Genomic DNA, 25776 nt, shown 5'->3' on the forward strand with positions numbered 1-25776 from the left:
CTCCCACCACCCATTGAGTGTCTATATGCTGTGATGGCATCTGTTCTGGGATCTCTGACAGAGTCGGGATGCATTACTCTAACAGTGACAGCTACAACCTGTCTGACAGATGGACCTGCATCAGCTGACATACAGAACAATCTTCAGACACTGGATGCAGTATCTGGAGCACCCTGAGTTTGCCATGGGAAGCAGCTCCTGTTCATTGATGCACCTATCATTCTTCTCATACAGCGCATTTATATTCCATCACCTTAATGTTCAGTCTGTCAAAATAAGTCATAATAGCCTACTTTTTCAGACACATTTTGAAGAAAGTCAATATTTTACGTGATGAAACCACTGCTGGAAGATCCACAAGTTCTAAGCAGAACTTTCCCCTGACTCTTTCTTACAGGAAGAAGTGGGAATACAATTGTGTTTTCACACTGTGCTTAATACCGGGTTATTGTTGTTCTAAACCCCGCTTTTAACGCCAGGTGAAGGAACGCCTCACAGTTGTAATTTTAAAGCAGGGCTAGCACTGGGGTTATTAAACTCTGCTCTGGAGCTGCTTTCACAGTGTTCACCAACTACTTGCATTGGCATCAAACTTATACAGCGTGAATCAAGGCAGTGAGAATGTCGTGGCAGACTCTAAGCAACCGACACGAAAACATTTTAAGGTTACCTGTGTAACTTCTGTAGGAAAGGCACTAAACAGATCCAGGTCTCCTCACCTGTCACCCACCTGCAGTTGTCCGGACAGGACCCAACTGCTAAAACAGAGTAATGTTTTAAAAGCACCTCAAACCTAGTGTTTACACGTCTTTCCTGTGGGAATCAACCAACTAGTTATTTATTTATTGACATATTTGCACATCAAACTGGGATAGGAGAAAGTATTTTAACCCAGCAAAAATCACACTCTCCACCTTCAAACCAAACTAAAGCTCATTCTAATGCTGGAAGAACTTGAATCTTCGCTGAGCTAAGCACCCAGCTGCCTGTAAGGCTCTTTGTATTACAAGTATAAAAAGTGTATAAGGGGAACGAAATACCGCTTGTAAGATTATTTGAAGAATCATCTGGGGAAATGGTATTTGAATGTTATATGTGTTCTATCAAACTCTTCATAAAATGTTTGTTTGATTCTCTTCTGTGTCACTTGCGCTTAGGCAAAGTGACATGTTGTGTTGGAGAAGACCCAGCTTGCAAAGTGTGAAATAAGCCACAAGAGTGGGTAAAAAAAGGCAGAGGCTCAGGTGTGTTCTCAGTGTGTGTGTGTGTGTGCGTGTGAAGAAGACGTTAGCCCGTTGACGTGTAAAGCAGAGACTTCACAGAGAAATCTCCGGTGGATGGAATCGCGAGCCCTACAGTGTTTCAGACTTCACTGAACGCACACATCACAGGACTCAAGTCTAATTGAACCGCAGAATCTAGCAGCCACAGGGGGGAAAGCTTTTCTTCTATTATATAATACAATCTTCAATTTTTGATTAGAGAGCTGTCAAACACTATACTTTGTGCTGCAGGATCTAAAGCAAGTGTCAAACAAAAATAGCAATTTTATAACTGTTATTATTATTCGTATTAGTATTCACTAATTCAAAAGTATTGATAATCATGTTTTCAAATGGCTTTATTAATGGGAATAATAATAATAATAATAATAATAATTGGTTGATACTTCACTACAATGTGTTTTTCAAATAGATTTAATAAAAGCTATTCATAAAATGAGTGAACCAATAAATGTTGATGATGATGATTACCGGTATATGCATTTTTCAAACAGGTTAGAAGTTGTACTATTATTGATCTATTGGACCAGTCGTTTTATATGAAGCTCTTTGAATTATGAGGTAGTTGCTTTTCTGAAGATATCTGAAAAATGTTTAGTCATCATTGTAAATGTCTGAGGTCGTATTGCAGCTAAACAGAAACAACTAACCCACTAAAGGTATCCATAACAAAAAGCGCATTTGCAGGAAAAGCAAAGCTACACTGGCTGAGTATAAATGTGGAGGTCATTAAAAACTCATTGGCAGATACTTGAACAGCTCTCTGCTCGGAATGATACGGGGATGTAAGAAGAAGCGCATTACGGACAAACTGCGAGGCCAGTGTTTTCAGCATATTGAGGATGTTTAAAAAAATCTGTCCAGCTCTTCTCAATAATCCGCTCAAACAATACGCTTTTCTGTTGCTTTGCATCACTGGCCTGGCAACTCTTTCTCATTTTTATGTTAAGTTAATATTTTCACATGAGAGAAAGTGGGACAAGGGGAGAGAAGGATAGAAATGGAAATGTACAGCAGGGATGGAAACAGATGGCACTTGCTTTGTTTGGAGAATTTTGCCATGAAATAATGGATTATGGGAAAATATTTTGCCCACACGTACAAGGCACACACAAATCATACCACTCAAAACACCCAGACCACCCCCCCAAAAATATAAAATAAAATCTAATTTACATCTGATGTATGATAGCTATTAACTAGCATCTCATACAATCATTTTAATGAGATAAATATAGAACGGTGTCCAACCGGTTCAGCTATAATCTCATTTCACATGACAGCACTGGAAGGCAAAAGGGAAAGTTGCCTTTAGCTTTATACATTACGGTGTGTGTGCTTGTCACTGGTGACAAATGGACCTGCTTGTAGGGACTTTCAGACCATAAATTACAGATAATCATATGGATACTTATAAGATAACCTAATGGAGGGTCTTTAACCATTCCTAACATCATAAGCTCCCGGGCATTATGTGCAAAAGTCCTCCACGCTTGATAGAAGTTCATTTTTTTCCTTTTTAAACAAAGGGTCAGAGGTTGCAAAAAGTTTGCATAGTTCAGACATTCATGGAAATAGCTGTCCTAGAATGAATTGCTTAAATCTTTTGACTTGGCCACCCAACCTTTCAGATGTTCCGATAAACCCACAAACAAGATGACATATCTGGACACAAGAGGCTGAAATTCCTGTCAAGATCAGTAAATAAGCTTGTTACTCAACTGAAACGCTTGCATTTCAGCAAGAGCGAGTGTCATCTTTACATTCTTACAATCTTAACTTTGTGTTTTGTGTAAGCAGAAGATCAAACGAGGCCCAAAAGTGACTCCGTAATCTATTTTTGATGAAACCACCAGACCTCCTGTGGTGAGACCCCTCAAACTAAAAAATAAGAAGGGTCTTTGTAAGGATTAGTGGTAGCCTATCCCCAAGTTCATTTAGCCGACACTTTAAGGGCTTTAAGGGAGTTTGAAGCCCAAGGCACATCCACACATGAGTTTTATCATAATTGAGATGGCAAATGTTCTGTTAAATAATGGTTAGCGCAACTGCAACTACACGTTCTATTGAGAAATTCTAAGCTTTCATTTTATGCAATGTCAAAATGTATCTACACACACACACACACACACACACAAACGTGCAGTGCTGCTTGAATGTTTGAATTTGGCTTGAATCAAATAAAAAATAAAACAACACTGAAGTGGTTCATTTTAAGCATATTTACATATTATGGGCAAATTAAACAATATATTGTTGATTTTTTTTGATACAATTGACAAAACTGATCCATTTTTGTCCATCCATCGTCTATCTATCTTCCTCCAGCACATAAAATCTGAAAAAATTTTTTTCCTCGGATCAATCAGTACTCAAGAGTTGTTTCAGAGGATAAGAAATTATAATTTTAAATTATATTAAAATTAAGTTTTGTTTTGACATTTAACAGCATTTTTTCCTGCAGATTTTCTTCCAAGATGTCAGAGTAAATACAAAAAGTCTAATTACAGTAATGAAAATATCAAAATAATATATATATATATATATATATATATATATATATATATATATATATATATATATATATATATATATATATAAAAGAAAAAAAAAACACACAATACCATGAAAGCCTTTTATTGAACCGAGATGTAAAATATCTTTTTTCTTTATGTAAAGTAAGTTTATTCCTGTTGATAGTAGCTTTAATAAAATGGAGAAAAAAACATTTTATTTAAGGAACTGTGTTTCTGAATTTTGATATTAATATTTCACATTGTGCTTTGTCTGGATATTCATAAGTGTCAAACCATTTCCATAGACCTACCTACCAGATGTATTTGCATATAATTTCATATATTCTATATTATTTTATAAAATCATACTATAGATTCAAATTATGCCATAATATAGTAATGCAAAGGGATTTTCAGAAATGAAAAAAATGTTGTTAAATGAAAACAAATATATATATTTGTTGTCTGAAACAACATTTTTGGGCTGAGAAAACAGAAAGACTAACGTAATTCTTCCTTGGAAATGAATGTTATGAATGAGAAAAGTGATTTTACAATACATGTCCAAAAACCAGCAGGTTAAGGTATCGGATGGTCTCAGGTAGTTCAGAGTTTTTAGTTCAGTAAAAGCAGTCATTTTCATCAGAGTAATAAAATATCATTTGTACGAATCCAACCGGATGGATCCAGATCAAGGTTAATCATCTTGTACAGTGAGAGCATCATTCCTCTAAAGGTCCATCTGTTTTTTCATACCTCTGGATGTTGGAAAAAATATCTTTTTTTTTTCAGCGGCACAGAAGTCTCATCATATCGAAGGAGGATTTCATAGTGACCCTCCTGGCTGTTTTTCACCTCTGATAATAGCTCCCAGATGTCCTATTGATGAATCAATGGTGCTTTTAGTCCAGTCCCACCACCATTGTTTTCCTTATATCAGTCGGATGTGGAGCAGGTGGCAGGGATGCTGTCGAAATAAAAATAAGTCATCATCTATCAACAGTATGTGCAACTCAAGACATCAGTGATAGGCTGCAACACGGCACCTGTCTCTCATCGTGGCTCTCTGACTTTCACCTTTCATCTCACGTGTGTATGTACGCCAAACTGTGCCTAAAGGAAATGCTAGATGATACAGTAGCACAGTAGAATGATTTTACAGAAGGTTCTGAAGGCACTTGATTTCATTACAGACAGCAACTCCATGTTCCTTGGCGAACATGGTCCGAAGTTGACGGCTATCTTTACGCACCTAAAGAAAACAACTGCAAGGGGTCCAGCGTAACCGTAAGCAGATCCACACTAGCAGCAGGTACAGCGTGATGTTAAACAGTTCTCTACAGCTGTTGTTTAGCAGAGCCGTGCTGAAATGAAAGGTCAACTCAATGACTTTCAGTGAGAGACGGTGTTCATTGTGTTAGCTGCATGATGAGCTGTTAAAGTTTGATCGGTTAAAGCACACTGGAGGAGTACATGAACGCCCTAACTGTCCGTAAACAGACTTTACATTGATATTGTATGCTCCAAACGCTCTTTAAAACAACACACATTTGTGGAGCCCTGATGTTCACGTCAAACCATTAACATCAGAGCACAAGGACCTACAAAAAGCATAACTGTATTTGACATATCTCTATTTTCAGACATAAAAGAAAAACGAAAACTTGTTTTTTTTTTTCCCAAACGATCATTCATTTTTGTTACCATCATTGTTTTTTTTCCTCCTCGGAAGCTTCCTTCGTATGGTTCAGGATTACGCGTTGTGACATTATGAGGTCTTTGATGACAGTAGCAGACGTAAAACAAAGCAAAAACCATGTAGTGATGGAAATACATCTTATGTCTTTGTGCTTTGAAAGATTCCCCTATTAAGTCTCTCAAGCCGTCCTGCTGTAACCATCCACCTGTTCTGTTCTTTATAACACTGAAAACAGTAATGGGCTTTTCCACAAGGTCTTGAGTGGACTCCGGTGTAATCACAGATTCCTTCCCTGGCTTCCTCTTCCTTCACACTGATCTAAAACCTATACGTTCCTTTTGTGTAGACGGGATGAATCTTTGGTTGTTGTGTTCAGGCAGTCCGTGTCAGCCGAAATCTCTATGAATGCCAAAGCTGGGTTCCACCTCCATGTGATGAGGTCACCTTCGGAGGCCAACCAAGACCAAAAGTAAAGTGAGCCAGAGCTGCCATATATGCACTGCAGCGGGAGAAGCCAGGGATCTTATATCTGAGGAAATAAAGACAAGAACAAATGCAGTTACTGCTGGGAACAAATATCCATTTCTCAGTTCTGTGTAAATATTCAGAGATTAACAATTCTGCCTTCTAGAAGTTTAATGAGGTTTGTCTACGGTCTGTATCTCTGAAACGTCTTCTCTTTTTTTTTTTTTTGCAACATGCTATGCTTTAATTCAAAAGCAAGCGAGAAATGAACTGTAAACATTTGCTGTGAGTCATGAAAAGAGTCATTCGAGCTGGTGGATTATCTTGTTATGGATAAGAAAAATGTAAAAAGTGTAGATAATACAGTCCGTGTTATATTAGCTTTGATCCTACACAAAAGTTTCTTTCACACTTGTGTGTGCTTGTTTATTTAGACTAAACAGGTATTCAGCAAATTCAGCATTTTATTACATTTTTATTTTTTTGGAAAGAAATGAATACTTTCATTCAATAAGAATGTGGCATAACCTGATCAAAGGGAGCAGTGAAGACATTTATCATATTGAAATTAAAGTTGTTCTTTTCTACTTCTAATTTATCAATGAAACTTAAAAAATTTTCTAAAGGATGAACTGAAGTTATAATGCTTTAAATTGTTTAAAACTGATAAATGTTAACCTGATAAATATGAATAAATTACATGTATTAATTCAAGGCATTAATAAAAATGATAGGTTTTAAACTTATTTATTTCACTGCAATAAACTCAAAAGCCATTGCTCATTTAATTGCTTTAAAACTCTTGTCCATTATACTCACTACTACTGGGTGGGGGGTCTCGACACTCTCCTTCTTCTATGGCCACATCGTCTACAGCAATATCCCCTTCAATGCCAGAACCACGTATACCTTCCAAAACCATCTACACGAAAGGACGGGAAAATAAAGCCAAACACATTTTCTCTTTGTAGTTATGTAAGTTATAAGAAATATAATAAATAAGAACAGAATAGTATCCATGTTGTATCATAAAATATTATATTATTATAATTATTTGTATTATATGATCATTATTTGTGTATTACTATTCAAGAAAGATAAAGCAGAAAGAGGCACCTGAAAAGAGGATGTGGGATTGATGTTAACTCTAGCTTGTCTCCAACGGTCTCCTTGGTTCCCACTCAGGGTCCAAACAGAAGTATCCTGACCCGTCTGGCTCTTCTGCCTCAAATACACATTTAATGTTCCTGGAAAAAAGGCAGATGCACTCAGTATCAGTAGAAGTCATTAGATGCAATTTGGTTAGTTGACTTTGAACCCTTCCTTTGCGTTACATAGCAACTGCAAGGTTCAGTGACCTTGAAGAGACCTCATCTTCATCTCCGGGAAAATAATCAATCATTTAACTGTTCAGAACACAACCACTGCTGTTGTTATACTGTATATATGCCACATAACACTACACTCTCATTCTACACTGATTAAAAGTAAAGTAGGAAGAAAATCTGTATTAATCTCTCAGATTGCGGGATTCGGACATGGTCTGTTCATTTCCTTGCAAATGAGGAGACAATGAGACTAGTGCTACAGAGATGTGATGCTATTAATGCTAAGATAAACTTTCTGGAGATATAATCCTTTAACCAGAGCAAAACATTAAAACAATGCACAACACACACACAAACCTTGTTTATGCTTTGATCTTCTTTAACGATGTAATATTTTCCCCTCATTAAATTGTTTTACACATCAAGAAATGAAGAAGTGCCTTTGAAAATTAGATGCAGACTTTAGGCATATCAGTACTCTAATAACTTGTATTTTACATTTTGAGATTACACGGACAGCTGAATGTCGCTCACTTTATTTGAGTAAACATCCTGTTACTAAACTGTTACATCCTGTTTCACTTGTGCACTAAATCAGTCATGGCTGTGCGTAAACACTGCATTTGTACACTTACATCTGTAAATGATCGCATTTGCATGATGCTGCTTCCACACCACTAGGTGTCAGTACAACAAAAAATGATTTTAGTGCACATTTAAGAGCACCTTGTGTAGGTTTTCATATCAAAACAGCCATCTAACCATGTTATCTTGGTTCTTTGCTGTGCAACCAGACAGAAGATCTTGTTGGGCACATGGATGTTTTAACCCGGTGAGACCACGTGTCAAAAGCCAGGAAGAGAACACCCTGGTGAGTTGGAATTAGCCCCACACTTTCTATTCTAAAGGCACACTGCTTTGTGAAGCAGAAAATTGCACTTACAAGCTTGTCTGAGGGGCTGTGGAGGTCATCACTACCACAGAAGTGCAATTGCATGTCCAGCTCAACTGCAACAGCATAAAGTGAGCATGAAAAAGGGAACTATAGAAATGTTTCCATATATCACAAATTGAGTTATTGGTCTAAATCATTTACAGCACTTACAGTCCACTAGAAACCTTTAATAGCAAGGTTTTCCATCCCAGAAAAGGCCAAAGTGTACACTGCACTTTTCTGACCAGCATGTTAAAACATAAATATGGCAATTTCTGCCACAGAGTAAAAGATAAAATATAAAAAATAGACTGACATAAAGTTAAAAATAAGGAAAAAGTTATAGTGTGTATAGAAAAGAATCACCCTCCTTTTAAAATAATCAAATTTTGTTGCACTGCAGCCTGGAATGGAAACAGTTTTTGTTTTTACAGAAACATTGAGTTGACTTTTCCATGCCGCCGAGAATTTTTTTTTTTTCAACATCCAGAGGACTGAGAGGTATGAAAAAGGATCACCCCTTTGTGTCAGTATTTTGTTGAACCACCTTTTGCTATTATTGCAGCCTTTAGTCTGTTGGGATATGTCTCTGTCTGTCTAACTTTGCACATCTACAGTAGACTTTGCAATATTTGCCCACTCTTCTTTGGAGAACTGCTTAGGTTCAGTTAGATTTATTGTTACATATAATTTGGTGCTGAGGCCAAATAATTACATTTTTGTCTCGTCTGCCTCAGATTCGTCAAGGTGCATTTTGGCAAAGTTGTACAATTCTGATTGAAAAAAGAAATCAGAAAAGGGCACACATTTAACAGCAAAATATGTTCCGTATATGCCAACAATGAAAATACAAACAACATCGAAGGTTTCAATGTCAAACCTAAGGAAGACAGAATGACAGACTAACACACGCACACACACACGCACACACACCCACTCACACATACAGAATTGGGACACAGAATAGGACACATTCTTATTTAATAACCCTGTTGTTTAATAAGGTATTTAGGAAACAAGACGTATAAATGTTTATGTATGTCCTTTAAATTAAACTATTATAATCTTAATTCAAGTGATGAAGGAGTCTGACAATAATCAGTTGAGTTCTACTTTTAAGGTTAACCCTGCCTGGTATAAATGTTTGAGAATGATTTAGAAAAGTAATCAAAAATAGTCAAATGTAATAAGTTACATTACTTTAATAAAGCAGTTGGAACAGTTACACTACATTTTAAATAGGGTAACTTGTAATCTGCATCCTATTACATTTCCAGAGTAACCTTCCCAACACTGATCAACACGAATTGGAAGTTAAGGATTCTTTATGATGTACTGTGCTAACAGTAACCCACCTATATGTTTCCCATACATGTGGTAGTAGAAGCTGAAGCAGTATGTTGGGTTGGTGGCCACATTCCCGTAGGGATTTTTAGGGGCAACATTGAAGGATGGAGTCAACAGTCGTGCTTTATCTCCTTCCAGACGTGGTCGTGAGGTCTCGATGTACATGTAGAAACCTGTACAAAGTGCACAAGCACATACAAATGAACTGATTTATTCTGATGCTGAATTTTCAGCATCATTACTCCAGTCTACAGTGTCACATGATCCTTCAGAAATCATTCTAATATACTGATTTGGTGCTCGATATAATTTATTATTATTAATTTTGAAAACAGTTGTGCTGCTTAAATTGTTTGTTGGAACAGTGATACATTTAAAGGGCAGCATATACAAATTACATTTGGCACAGTCATTTTAACTGTGTAGAATCAATGTCATACAGCGGCTCAAAAACTTCTCTCAGCACACCTCCACCTATCTCTGCACTGACTTAAGAATAATCAATAGGACCTCAGTGACTCCATAGCACAGGACAAAAGATTTTTCAGTTCACATTTCTCATAGCCTCTTAAAAGGCCGTTTTTCTTCTTCTTTTCATATCAGGTCAGAGTGACTTAAAGAGATATTGTCCTGGGGTTTTTTTCACACAAGCCCTTAAACATCCATTAATTGAAATATTAACAGAGTGCTGCATGAATGAGTCCTAAAACCCATGTTTTAGCACTTCCAGTTTCATCGTCCTGCAGTCAATAGTTTTTCAGAATGGTTTTTGGTTAAATGCCTAAACATAAGGTCTGTGGTTAACACAAGCTTTAAGATATAAAAAAATTGATTACGGGACAAAATACATCAGTAATTTGTCATTTTCTTTTAATAGTTTTGTGGGTTTTTTTGTCTTGAAAAAGGTAGTTGCTATCAAGTGGCCAAATGGGACTAAAGTGACTGTCAGGGACATTAAACATCATGACGATAAAAAGCTAAACTCCTGTGTCTATACTTGCTCTCTTCTAAACTATTCTAAATCAGACTTTGTAATTTATAATAGTGCTGTCAAAATTAACGCGTTAACTCATGCAATTAATTTTTTCAGTTGAACACGGGTTAGTCACCCCACTCACAATTGTTGCATCTGTATTTTTTTTTCTTGACAAGAATTTTGTTTATTTAGACGCAGAATGTCTTTATGATCACATCGAACAGGAGAATTTTCAGATGTGCACAGATGCATTAAGTGTTTGATAACTTTATTCAATTTCCGTATATATTTCCTGCTTGCTGAAGGCTACAGGAAGCTAAATATGACATTTAGTATAATGGGTTTATGTGAAGATTGCTTTAAGTTCACTTAACCCTGTAAGGCCCACTGTTGTAATATTACAACATAATTTGTTAGCTTGACTAAAATAAACCTGCTCATGTTTTCTCTTCTCTCTAAAACCGATTTAGACAACTAATAGATCCTGTTGTTCAGTCTTGCAATTCTATTACATAAAAAAAAAAATAGGCCTGTTTACCTGGCCATGACGTCCCACAACCTGTGAACATCCCTTGAAGCACATCATCTTGTTTTTCTGGACTGGATAAATCAACATTCAAGTGATATGTCTAGATCATGTAGATATTAAGGTATTGTGAGGCTTCAAAATTCAAAATGTGCAAGAATGACAAAATTTGTCGATCATTTTCTGCAGTAATCTAAAAGCTAATGCAAAGCTATTTTTTTCTTGAAGGAACCAGGGTGATGCTAACTTCTGGGATGAGGTCATCCCTGCAGCACTCTCTCTATAAAACCCCACTTCAGATTAAATAAGCACCACAGTGCTTTTTCTGAACTTATGACTTGCATTCTCCAGATTCCTCTACTTTACCAAAGCACTAGACAAGCTGATTATATTAGTGATGTGTTGACCCATGGAAATGATCCAGTTGCACACCGGAGCTGTCATGATCCGATGTCAAGTCTAATGCCTGACACCATTTCTCTGAAAGTGCAGCTAATGGAAGGCACCGAGCATCTTCCCCTAAACGGCATCCAATCAAAAGCCAGCCTGCACACTCTTTTAGCAACATGAGAAATTGAAAGTGCCTTTGGACACTAATGCTATTAGCCCCTCTCTACAAGCCTTCACTTTGCTGACGATGTATCCTTTTACTCGACATCCACCCACATTGATGAATGACAATTCATGAAATTACTTCTGAAAATTGTGATGTTATATTTTGGTGTAGTTCTAAATCTAAATATCTATATTTAAGTGCAGTATACCTTGTTTAGAGCCGGTGCGGTCGCTGCTGGGCCCAGTGTTGGGTGTATATTTAGTGTCCCTGGAGGCAGCACTATGTCTCGTCCAATCAAACTCTTCGGTTTTATCTTGGGTGAACATACAGATGGTGTCCTCTTCAAAGCCGCAGTGAAACTTACCTATGGATAGTTCAGCAGAGAAACAGAGCGATGAAGAGTGTGCAGAAAGTGCATCTAAAAAAGCTCTAACAGACAATTCAGTCATTTCAGAATGATTATTTGTACATGAATACGTTTTTTGGTTGTTTATAGAATATCATGGGGAGCATCTAAAACAAACCCTTTTATGATCTTTAGAGACATAAACTTTTTAATACATTTTCTTAAGACTAAATTGATCATTATCAGATTTAAGTATTCATGAAATAAGTCAGCCTTTGCTGATGTTACATTTAAATGTTTGAATCATTCACTGTGTGTGCGCTGTCACAATATTTCTGATCACTAGAAACCACAAAGATGAAATGAAATGACAACATAATTCCTTCATCTTACAGATGCTCATCTTTTGAATGATAGTGTATGTATGCTGGAATGATACATAGAATAGAAATATACAGAAAATATATAATTACTCACTCCAAGGAGGATTCACCGGTGCTGTAAAACAGAAAATAGAAGAGGTTATGCATGCAATACCCAAGCTGTGAAAGGCTTGTAGTACATAGCTGGTTAATAAACCATTATAAAAAACAGCAAGGGACTCAGAGAGGGGAGAATGAATGGTGTTTGCCCTTGGAGAGAAGTGTTTAGAAAGTGCTTTGGGCATCATTACTGTATATAACACAGTTGAAGAGGGGAAGTGAAATAGCACGTCAGTGCAGGAGAGGTGTTTGTGTGGGGAGAGGACGCTATGAGGCTGTGCAATGCTCAGGTGAACCATAAAGACCTGTATCTCTCTTCATTCCATTCACAGGCAGCCTATCTGAGCGCGCCAGAGAGCCGTGTGCTTCCAGGCAGCCTCAATGAGGGCTAAGGTGCATTGTGGAACAAAGGTTTCAGAGGGCATGTGTGGAAAAGATAGTGCGACTGAAACCGATCCCTATTTCAACCAACTTAGCTCAGTGCCTTAATAGAATACAAAAAACCCCGTGCAATCCTATTTAAGTCGGAAAACTCTCTGGATCCTCCAAGAGCAGTGATTACGCTAAGCTGTGAATTTCTACGTAGGGTAGGGGAAAAAAAATCAATGGTCATCCTCTCAGAAAATGTTAGAAAACATGTTATTGGCAAGGGCTCTATAACTTCAGCAGAAGAATTTTAAGAAATACATCAATACGCGTCTCTCAAATTGACGTTTCAGCAGTAAAACGAGTACAGTGCAACAGTCGCCTTCTGGGACGGAAAAGTGGCATCGGCTCTGGCATCTGATCAGGCTCCTATAATGAGAGAGATTAGCACGACGGCGTTCAAACGCAGCAGATGTTCACAAGGGGTTGTCAGTGTAAATGTCTGCTTTGTGAACTGCAGGGGGAACAGCTTCCACACGAAATTGATGATACAAATGAAGAAGTAAAAAGTTGACAGGAGACGGAAAGAAATGGGAAATTCGTTTGCAAATGTCTGTCAACATACAGAGAATTTACAAATGAATGAATGAGTGAATGATGGAAGTGTCATGGGTATCACAGCCTTAAGGGGAACAGAGGATTTTGTCAAGGAAGACAAAATGTTAACGAGTCATTCCTTGAAATGGATGCCTTTCCTGTTTTGGAGGTGATTTTTGAAGCATCTCAAGCTAAATTGATAAAAACTCTTATGTCTGGACGAAGGGTAGGGTAGAACATTTCAAATGGAAATGGCTGCTGCTTTCTCTGTTATCAAGGAGATTTTCTTGGCTCATTAACCCTCAAGAGTCAACAATATGAATTATTAGTGTTTTTTAATAATCACACTTATTTAAAATACATGAATAAATGTTGTAGTTTAATGTGATTGATGGATGTTATGCTAGACGACTCTCAAAATAAAAATAAAACTTATTATAAAAATTAATATAAACTTAGCACTTGAAAATTGATGTTACTTCCAATTCCTTATGCCTGTTAACTGTCACTCACGTTTTTGAAGACAGACATGAATGTGCATGATACAAACCTAAATTTTTATAATTCATGACTGAAAACATTTTGTAACATGATTTTGATGTACCATTTACATGGTAATGTAATGTCTGATTTTAAAATGGGTTTTAAAGGATGAATTTTGAGATTTTATGTTTTCAAGTGATATATAACTTCTGATGATTTCTAAAATGTGATAGAGAAAAAGGCAACGAGGAAGTCTTTTTTTTAAACAAAGGTCAAAGCTCCTTTTGTAATGTAAATTTCTGAGGGTGCACTCTTGTCATAAATTCATCTATTACTTTTCCTACATAATGTTTAACAAAAATATTGGTAAAATATATATTTGGGAGTCTTAGACCTTTCCAACGATATATAGTTTGTCAAGATTAGATTAAATTTGATTGTAATATAGTATAGTCAACGTAGGCGTCCCGTATACAGGACGGGGTGACATTTAACAGGTTAAACCTACTTAATTAAAATTAACATAAAATTACAACAATTCATGTTTACATTTTTTGCCAAATATTTAGTATGAAATGACATTTTCTGTTAATTTTTAGATAATTTTTCTGTTTTTAAATAATTAGATAAAAGTAACTGATCTAATTTGAATGGGAAAGTCAATATACACTTTATCATGGATAATAATTAGGTTTTAATATATATATATATATATATATATATATATTAAATGTCTGGCTATACAGCAATTCATATAAAAAAGCTTATGAAAATACTTTTGTTAAAATGTATTTCTTATAGAATGAAAAAAAATTAATTATTACAAATTACTAGATAATAGAACAATAAACAAAATGATTGAATAGAATTATTATCAATAGAATAAAATAGAATTTATGTTGAATTATACTTGCAAAACATTGCATGACTGCTAAACAACATTGCTGATAAAAATACAATCAATATACATTTCACACGTGATCACAAATAACTTCTCATACTAGCTGTTATACCCATTCAGTTCAGTTCAGTTCAGTTCAGTTATTTCAGCAATTCACTTCATCATTCCATGAAGGTTACAGTTCCCTTTCTGTAAACAGCCCAGCTGTTTCTAAAGGGTAAGGAAGAGAGGCCTGCTTTGGTTAAAGCAAACAGATGTTGTGCATTTGGAAACACGTGCTTGCATTAACACGTTCCTTAAATTGATGGGCTCCATGCTCTCTCCTTTTTCCTCCCTCTCTCCCTGCATCCCTTTAAAAGTACAATTAGAGCTACTGGAGCAGGAGGCAGAAGCAAAACGTCAACATCATTAAACACACAAGCAATTAGACCCAGTATATCTCCCACTTGGAGAGGATTTACTCAGAGGCAAGCTTTAAGGTAAAACCCAAACATATTCAACTCTTTCATTTGAACAAGCAAGAAAACAACATAAATGTGCAGAGCTGAGTAATAAATTGCAGTAATGCAATTCAGGCTAGATACAGTACAAGCCGTGCTGTCTTATCACAGAGACTGGGTTTTTGCGATACCCATAAAAAACCTGAAGGCATCTCAGAAACTTTATGTTACCATTGAGTCCAAGTAATCCCACACATAATCAAAGGCCTATAAAATTAATGAGTAGAATCATACATGCATCCTCATCAACATACTTCATATTAAAGCCTTTTGTTATAATGCATGCTCTGACTTATATTAGCATTTAAATGACCTGCAGTCGATCATTATTGTTAATATCATCAGCATTAAACAACTAAACAAACAAACAATGGCATTTATGACAACCATAGTGAAGTCGTGATGAGGTGTACTAACTGTTTGACAATACAGTTATAATAGCTTGTTAGTACTGTCCTCTCAGTCTGAATGTGTTCTCTGTAAGGCTCATCTGTAGCTGCCAGTTGGTGGCTTTCCAAAGCAATCTACAGGCAGCAGGCAAGTTTATGTGTTGAATAACTGCTTTATAGAATTAAACCAAATGACACAGTCCATCAATTCTTCTTGGTGGCTTGTTAATTTGTCTGGCACTGTCCATGCACTAATTTGAACCACAGCCATTCAAAGTCTTAACAAACACTGTGCAACCTTTGCCACAGGTTGTGATGGCTTGCCTTTCCAATAAAAAAACACATTCTGGTTCATTCTTGTGAATACATTTTCTACATTCTGTATAAAAAAGTAAAATAAACCATGGACCAAAAAATGATTGACCATAAAAATGAATTATTCACCCTTATGTCATTGCAAATCTATAAGATTTGCTTCCTTTTTAAACCCTTTAAACTTTTTTGTCCATTCAATAAAAGTCAACAACACTGGATCCCACTGGCTGAAAAACACGGAGACATTCTTCCAAATATATTTATTTTTTGTGTGTATTTCACAAAGGAATGCAAGTCATATGGGTTTGGAATGACATGAGGGTCTAAATAATGACATATTATTAATATTTGGGTGAACTACCCTTTAACATTAAAAATTCACTGGTGTTGCACATGAACTTAAAAAAACTGTACACACTTAATTTACTGCAAGTCACTTTGGATTTGAGCATCTGCCGACTGCATAGAGTAAATGTAAATGTAACTGTGCATTTTGCAGCTGGGATTGTGTAAAATGAAAAATACTAAACAATAATGAACTTCTTTACTTGGTTCATCAAACTGTCAGATTAATCAAAATAATGTTTCATTATTATTATGAGGCAAATAAGCAGTGTGACATTCAAATTCACAGACAGATAAATTATCCTGTTTTAATAAAAGTAAATATTTGTTTCTATTTTTCTATATTTTTTTTAATGAATGTAATTAATATATACCAGTACACAAACATATTATTTTTATATATTATTTAAAAATAATAAATATGACTATAATAAAAAAACAATAAAAAAACATACCAGTTTAGCAAAAATCCCGCCCAGCATAGGCTAGGGTTAGGGTGAGGAGTTAGTGTTTGGTGTGGGCCTTCAGAGCTGTGACTGACATGACCAATGAAATCTTTAGAATCAGCTGCGGGGCGGAGTTTTCGCTGAACTGGTTTGGGGTTTGCAATGACATGAGGGTAAGTGTGTTTTTAATTTTTAGGTGAACTATCCCTTTAACATAAGATATTAATAGCAATTGCACATGAACTGGAAAAAAAAAACGTATCTTGAATGTAATGCAAGATACTTTGTATTTAACTATCTGCCAAATGTATAAACGTAGACATAAATGTGCAGTTTTAGCAAACCAACAGAAGGCATCCTCACAGAGAGCTTCTCCAACCATTTACATGCAGCTTAAATGCCAGTGTATGATTATGAAAGCTGGGATATGGGTTGTGAGTGGTGTGATTGTGCTATCACCTTCTCCAGGTTATTGAGACAATTAAAATGCATAATGTCACAGTGGCAAAAGCTGGACCCTTTGATGGAAGTTCTCAATACAGATGGTCTTTTCCCATGAGCCCTGTGGCGAAATGATTTCAGGGGAAATGGAATAGCAGAGAAGGAGACGTTATGGAATGAGACATTTTCAATTTTTTTAGCACTGGTATTTCCATTACCTGACACAAAGACGCTGTAGAGCCATAGGGCTTCATATCACATGGGCAAGCTTCTGAATAAACTATGACCAATGAGCAAATGAAATAATGATCAGATGAAAGAATAAATGATTTTTTGAAGATTTTTTTCTCTGCTTTTGAAATTGCACCTGGTCTGCACAGGTCTTCTGTGGCCTTTTCTTGCAAATCCCTAATTTTATATACCACACAGAGGGTTAAGGGCACTCACTTGATAGCTTTCACTTTACTTTCGTTTTGGATGGAGTCTAGCATGTCACACACCAGGACATGTCGACTTTCCACAGTATTTCAGTAAAGGCTTAAAATAAAGACAGCGCCTTTAAAGAGTCTCTAATATCACACTGGGGTTGTGAAGCTTGATAACAGAACACTGTGCACAGTTAATGAATGTGCCCAAGTGCATCCAGCCATTGGTGAGGTCATAAAGCTGCCACATCACGATAGGTTTTCCAGTAAAGAAGGGAAGGGGTTCAGGCACCACAGATGTAGGGTTTAGGTGACTTGATATACGTTACCTGCATCTTGACTGGCCTCTTTAAGAAGCACAAAACAAAACAGTAAGACATACAGTAAGATATACAGCTCATAACATGAAAACATAGCCCATGTGGTCATCTTTTACAGATTTATATTTCAGTTCAAATAAGTTTGTGTTTAAAATTGTATAAAATTAGGCAAGTTACTGTATAAAAATGTGCTCAGAGATAACCTAAACTCTTCGGGCCTGTAAATTATTATTTTTTATTTCTTTGTAATGTGATTGGGTACTTTGTAAATGACAACCAATCAGGTATCAGGAGACGAGAGAGGGGCGGGACGAACAACGAGGACAGAACTCATGTGAAAGAGACGTTATCTTAAACACACGAACCTGCTTTCACATTTACTTTATTTTGTTTGTTGCTCAAGTTTGAGTATGCCCATGTGACACAGGCCTGCCACAGGAACTGAGGCATATTTCACACAGGATTTGCCGGCTTTGAGTTTTATTCTATTGATTTGTGACTGTTCTTAATTTCTTTCCTATTGCTGACTGTTTGATCTTACATGTAAAGCTCATTTTGACAGAAAGGGTTTACCCACTTGTGTTTTGATAGCAACTTTATTGAAAGAATACAACCGTCTCACAAAATAATTATATATAACAGATTTGTTTAAAATAAGTACATATTAATTTTGGTTAACTTGTTGGCTTTGTGATGAGCTATATTTCCTCATCCTGATATCATATTTATCCTGCTATTCTGAGATAAAGGCATGGAATAGGTAGCAGTACAAATGTAAACAAATTGAACCAATCATATACAAGAACCCTGGCATCACCCATAAAATTGCCAGTGACAGGAAGCAGTATTACAAATATGACAGCTGCTATTAAAATGCATGTCAACAGATAAGTAATAGGTGCATTTTTCATGTACTCAGCCAGCAGAGGTCTCTATTACATTAAAAAATAGCAATAATTAAAATGTCCTCTGCTGGTCATTTGTTAGATTAGCAGATTTGTACACAAATATTAAAAGGAGATTTAATAATAAGATGAGGCTTTTGCACTTTATTTGGAGCTGTCAAATAATCTGAACCTAAATCAAAGGAAAATTGAATTATTTTTGATAAGTGACCTTGACTTTAAAACACACAGACACACATCACTGTCAGTATCAGTACACTAACATTCTCCACATGCAGATAAATATTTGTATTTCAACAAGCACACACACACACACATATATATATACATACATATACTGCGCTCAGTCAGTGGGGTCCAAAAGTCTGAGATCACCGGTGGAAATTTTTTATTTTTCTAACTGAATAATAAAACTTATGCATAACAAAATTATACTGAATGCATAATGATTTCAGAGAAAGTGTATTAAAGAATTAGTAATTTTAGTATTCTTATTATTTTGTATTTCAAGATGACTTTAAATCCTAGAGATTCCATATGGACTTTAGTTTATTATTAGTAGGGATGCAATGATATTAATAAAAATTTTGTAGCTCTAAATTATCATGCAATGGTACTTTCACATAATTAAAAAAAAAAAAAAAAACAACCAGAGAAAAGTGAAAACAATCATGACCATAATAAAACCAGCTTTTTCTTACCACTGTAGCAAATGATCCTTTCCGTTGAATCCCCCTCTCCGAACCGTGTTATGGGTGTGAGGCGGACCTGGTAGGCCTCGGGTTTAATGAGTTCTGTGAGGTTGTAGGTGAGCAGTTCTCCTTTCTGGATGTTGTCTTCTATTGGGATTTCTTGCTCCCACCATCTCTGATGCCCCGTCTGAGGATAAGAGCATAATTATGAGTTCTATATTTCAACACCTTATGATAAAGCATCAAGCCAGCACACACAAGTAATGATTCCCAAAAGGTCCTTTTAATAACAGTCCCTAGGGAAGAAAAACATACGTCTCAGTCTGTACTATTAATTAATAACATAATTTCTTAATACTAATATTATAATGCAACACATACTGAGCGTAATATTGAAAAGAGCTGACCAGCTCTCTTTCTGTAGCCATTTTAATGTCTCACAGAGCTATTATGATATAAAGTCTCTTTCTCCTTAGTATTTTTCTCTGTCTGTATTCTTTAAGCTAAGAACACAGGGTTCTTTATTTCAAATTGAACTTTTCTGATTATAATGGCACTGGCCAATGGCATTATTCAAACTGCACCGGTGCGTTCTGAGATGGACTCACTTGTCCGATGCAAATCAGTACAAATGCTCTAAACAAACACCTACACACAGCAGAGGCGACATTTTCAAACAATGCTTTTCACAGAGGAAAGAAAGCGCATGAGGTGACAATCCCAAAAACTTCCTGAACGGGCAAAAAATAAACATTATTGAATTTTTTGTGAGATACGTGAGCTGACTAATTGATTTTGACAAGGCATTTTAGCTCCCTGACCCTCTCAATTAAATGTTTACTGCAAGTTGAATCATTATGCAATATTAGAAGAAGTCAATTCCTTGCTTCAGCTCGTGCTTGAAGGAAAGCACAAATGGATTTCAGCTGATGCCTCTTGTCATTATTGTGGTGGTAAAAGAGAAGACATGTCTGAATAAAATCCAGCACCTATAAGAAATCTTCCTGGATCTCCTGAAGGGAGCTGCTGGGCAGTAAACAGACCAGAATGAGTGTTCTCATCACTAACAGAGAATCTGAAGGTTGTGAATACCCAGAGCTTTCACTTGTCTGTAGGATTAAAAGTTTTCATTTCCAGCGAGGGTAAACACAAAATATTTTTTGTAGGAAAGTGCACAAATTGTGATCATCAAGTCCATTTGAAAAGACGTTTAAACCCCATTTTTCTTGAGTAATCTGACATGCACTATTTCTTTTTTGAAAGAACTAAATACTTTGATTTAGCAAGGAAGCATTAAATTGACAAACTTTTTATTTTTAAAACAATTTATTTTTGAATGTCAGATTAAGTCTTGAAAAAAATGTATCATGGTTTCCACAAAAAAGATATTAAGCAGCACGACATGTTTCTAATAAACGATTCTTGAGCACCAAATCAGCATATTGGAATGATTTCTGAAGGATCATGTGACGCTGAAGACTGGAGGAATCACTTCTGGTTATTCTGGATATCAGTTTTGCCATCACTTTTAAATTATATTAAAGTAGAAAACAGTAAAATTCACAATATTACTGTGTTCATTGTATTTTTTATTAAATAAATGCATCACTAATGAGTGCAAAAGGCGTCTTTCAGAAACATCAAAAAATTACAGACCCCGAACTTTTTTGTATGTTAATAACATTAAACATTATTAAACATTAATACAAGTTTTTAAACAAGAAAAACTTCAGTGCAGCACCAAATGGATTTGCAATCTGTTTTAAAATTGCTGTTTGTCAAACCAACGGCAGACGGGTCATTGCTAGCATTATCATTGCTATAGGTCAGTCATTATTTTGATGGATTGTTGAGATCTTTTGGCCATCAGATTAATTGTGAACAATTGCAAACTTGAACTTTTGCCATGTGACAACAATTAGGCAGGCTGTTGAGCTTCGCCTCATGAATACTTTCTCAGAGCTTTGCTGACTGACAGCCAGCCGTACACAGACTGCCCGGACAGTCAGCCACGTCACCATGAGTATCACTGGATTCAAGATGATTGGTTAAATCAGTGGGGTGAGAGAGAGGAGGGGAGGGTGGCAGCGATAGCCCTGAGAAGTTGCCAGTGTTCCCATCAGGGTCTCTCTCTCTCCTGGTAACGAGATTTCCATCGCCAAATCCAATTACTGTTTATTGCTTCTGTGAGATTTCTAATTCCATGCCTGCAGATCTTGTAGAGGGGAAAAGCATTGGTGCGGGCACATATAAGAAAAGATAGACTGTTCTTCCCCCCAAAGCACCTTCCTGCTGCAATGCATCATACAACAACAGCTTATTTCAAAGTCTCTCCTCTTTAAAAAGATAGAGAAAAAAATCAATACATTCATAAGTGGTATTATCACAGAGGGCTTTAAGCAGCATTTGATCTTATCTATGTAAAGCGGCTAAACCTAAAACTCAATTAAACCCCATAATTTTGCATGGCAAATAAATTTAACTGGCTCTTAACCTCCAAACAAAACAAGAAAAACCCAATGTCAAGTTTTTTTTGTTTTTTTTTTTAACACTAGAGCTAAACACTTGACATGGAGCATCCTTCAACACCATATTGGGTCATTAAAGAACTGAAATGCATCTGCTTTTTTCATGCGGTTCAGTGTGCACAGCTCCGGGGACCTTCTGTTTCTTCCAGCACAGCCCTCAAATCTTAATACATCCTTGAGCAAAACACTCTAAACCTTGTTGTGGATGTGAGGGGCTAATACTGAAGCATTCAGCCCTCATACTGAAGGAGAGTGTGAAGAGCACAGGGCAGAGAGAGCACACATGGGCTGACAAAACAACCTTGAAGAACCATCCAGCTCTGACTAAATACTTCAACTTTGGTGCCACTGATACAATACCCAACTTAAATCTGTGGAATTTGAAAAATAACCTATTGTGATCCAAGAAAGTGACCTTGGCTGACTGCATAGATGAGAAAAAAGATCATTCATGCTGCAGAATGTCAATACTTGTGTCCGTCCATGTGCACATAACTGAAATTAAGCTCAGCTTTATACTTTTTAACTGTTATATGGCATCACTTAAGGAAAAGTTAATTACATATTTTTTCATACTTTCTTTCATTATTTACTAATTTATCATATTGTTCCAGACCTGTTGTGATTTTCTGCCTTCTGTAGGACTCAAATAGAGAATGTTAGGCTCAATGTTCAAGCTGCTCCTTTTCCATTCAATAGTGATCAAGAGTCCAAAAAAGAAAAGTTTATTTCAAACCTTGTATTCATCAAAGAATCCTGAAAAAAAAGTGTATCATGTTTAAAAAAAAAAAAAAAAAAAAATCATCAAATACATTTTATTTTTTACTGTATTTTTTATCAAATAAATGGAGCGGTGAGCATGAGATTTATAAAAAAAATATATATATATATATTTGAATGCTAATGTATATGTATATTACAAACATTAATCACTGATAATATTATCTTCTGCAGCAGCTAGCTAATCACTATCATTTAATATTACATATATTCAAATATACTACATAATATTTAATATTACATACATCCAAATATAGTACAAAAAATCTCCTTCTGAGTACTAGAAGTATGTAATGACATGGAGTTGAGTAAATAATGACAGAATTGTATCTGTAACAGTCCTGGCAAAACAGCACAGCATATGATTCTTCTCTTCAGGCCAGTGATGTATTCTGTGAGGACAGGGTTCATCACAACACTACTCTGAGACACATGTGGCAAAGCTGCCAACTGCAGAAGGAAAACGCAAAGTTTCACAATCAGTGGTGGCTTGACGCCAAAGGCTATCTCTGGGGTCACTCATGAGAGAAGCATTATTATATTTTTATAAAGTCATTTTCATCTTCTACTCATTACCATAGCTTAAGAATTCTGAATGCAGTGCTCAAGTTTCCCTCCTGGTTTTTCTCTAAACCATCTGTGCTCTGAACCGCATATATTTCCCCCTTTCAGAAATTCTGGGAAGTTTCAGAAGATTCGCGGAGCATTCTGATTACGAATCAAACCGGGCACAAATTACGCCACTCGCATTCGAGCAAACAGCATAATTTAAGGCATTCTTGGCTATTCTGCGTTACATACAATCCTGACATTTCCCTTCCTCTGAACTTGACCTTTATTCAAATACCATCACCAGAGAGAGGAATACGGGCCTTTTCTTTTGGTCAGAGAAACACAGAAACATTATCCTCAAAACGAGAGGTTAATTAAAACACACACACACACACACACACACACATACATACATCTGTGTTAACCTTTCAAGAGGAAGGAACTGCCCCTGTAATCCAGCGGCGAACACAGAAAAAACTAAATCCACTTATGATATCAGCACTCAAATTCATAGTCAGACTGGATGAAAATCTGCATGATCTTCTGCAGTACTGCTACATCAGCACTCACCATTGCTGTTCTTTTGAATAAAAGGAAAGGTCAAATAACATTTCTAGCGGCAATGGAACTTGCTGGTTACACAAGGTGTGCGCTACACTCGTCTTTGCGATAACACAAAGTAAAAACATCCCAATTCACCTGCTCTCAAAGAAAGTACTTTTGCCTCATTTGTTCTACCTTTTTTATGTTCTGCATTGCAATATATGTTGCCATTCAGAGGTAAAATGGCTTGTTGCTATGGCAACTGGGCTCACTTCTCATTCATGACATCGTTCAGCAAATCTTGTTTTATAAAGACAAGCATAGAAAGAGTTGGGGATGACGGGTTGATATGAAGAGGACAAGACATTCTGCACTTATGCAAATTCTAACCTAAACACCTTTTTGTGCACAGAGATACATCAACTCCACATGGGAGAGAGTAAATTATGTGTTTGTGTAAATAAGAACCTCGTTAGTATTTGATCGAAGATATCTAAAGGGGAAAAAAAGACTGATTTGCAATTCAAAACGTGGCAATTACAGCAAATTATGATGGTTTGTTCTAAATGCATACTTGGGGACAACCTAAGGAAAGCTAATAAATGAACTCTTTGCAAGTGTTAATATACTAAGTATATGAAATCGAATTAATTGGATAGCCAGCTTAATTATGAACAATGGTCAAAGGTGAAGATGTGCTGGTCTCAAACGGAAAGTTTCATGAATTCAACCAAAACTTCCCTCACAGCAGGTTCATCTGGACAAGTTCAAAAAGGGGAAGCTGTGCTGATCTATGAGCGTCTAAAAAAACTCTCCTTAATGCATATTTAAGTACTTCCAGCCTGCAGCACTAAAACCAAGGCTTATATCTATGCATGAGTTACGTGTACAGCAAAATGCTAAACATAGAAAAGTCATCTATTCTATATCTCCATTGGGAAACATGCTGTGGCATGTTAAAGCATTGTCAACTCTCTTTATTGTGAGTTATGAGCAACACAGGATCACTAAACATAGGCTAAATCGTCTACAAATGCAGTCAGGTGTTGCAAACTGGCATTTCATCTGTGCTTCCCATGTGCATTTGAAGGAATAGTTCACCTAAAAAATTAAGATTTGCTGGAAATTTGTCCTCAGGTCATTCAAATTAGCTTCAGAGGGTCCACTGTTGAGCAAATAATGTTATGCTACATTTTCCAAATCTTTTCAGATGAAGAAACAAACTCATCTATAGTACATCTTGGATGGCCCCAGGGTGAGTAAATATTCAGCATATTTTAATTGTTGGGTGAACTAATCCTTAAAAGGTCCCCTTCTTCGTGATTCCATGTTTTAACCTTTAGTTAGTGTGTAATGTTATTGTTAGAGTATAAATAATATCTGTAAAATTCTAAAGCTCAAAGTTCAATGCCAAGCTAGATATTGGATTTAACAGAATTCGCCTACAAAAAACGACCCGTTTGGACTACAGCCCTCTAGTTCCTGCAGTAATGACGTCACTAAAACAGTTTTTTGACTAACCACCGCCCACATGAATTCTCAAACAGGGGGCGTGGCCTTGTTGCACTCCGACGGAGAAGAAGGAAGAGCTGTTTGTGTTTGTCGCCCATGTTGTTGAAACGCTGTTTATTTTCATCTTTGTTTGGGCTTCCCAGGAACGCTGTACTTTGAGATTAATGGTTACAATTTATGTTTAACTCGGTTCTTGAAAATTATAATGCACATGTAAAACTATGTGCAGCTCATTTTGCTGAGGACAGCTTGCTGAGGACAACTTTCTCAATCTCAAT

At 36.3% G+C, this 25776-nt stretch overlaps 1 protein-coding gene across 2 annotated transcripts in view; it reads right to left on the bottom strand.

The window, feature by feature from the left end:
- Positions 1–3904: 3904 nt before the first annotated feature.
- LOC128031477 (MAM domain-containing glycosylphosphatidylinositol anchor protein 2) overlaps positions 3905–25776 on the bottom strand; it is a 125431-nt gene continuing 103559 nt past the window's right edge. Inside the window, exons 11-18 of one of the 2 annotated variants that reach the window (XM_052619764.1) lie at positions 19593–19770; positions 17996–18013; positions 12454–12474; positions 11839–11994; positions 9581–9745; positions 7080–7210; positions 6783–6885; positions 3905–6027 (exon numbers count right to left, since the gene is read on the bottom strand). In XM_052619764.1, coding sequence (XP_052475724.1) covers positions 5939–6027; positions 6783–6885; positions 7080–7210; positions 9581–9745; positions 11839–11994; positions 12454–12474; positions 17996–18013; positions 19593–19770 — 861 coding nt within the window. In that variant the 3' untranslated portion in view covers positions 3905–5938. The remainder of the gene's footprint in view (positions 6028–6782; positions 6886–7079; positions 7211–9580; positions 9746–11838; positions 11995–12453; positions 12475–17995; positions 18014–19592; positions 19771–25776) is intronic. The other variant, XM_052619765.1, reaches the window with a different exon arrangement.

The sequence above is a fragment of the Carassius gibelio genome, chromosome A17 (genome assembly GCF_023724105.1).
Source record: "Carassius gibelio isolate Cgi1373 ecotype wild population from Czech Republic chromosome A17, carGib1.2-hapl.c, whole genome shotgun sequence".
NCBI lineage: Eukaryota > Metazoa > Chordata > Actinopteri > Cypriniformes > Cyprinidae > Carassius > Carassius gibelio.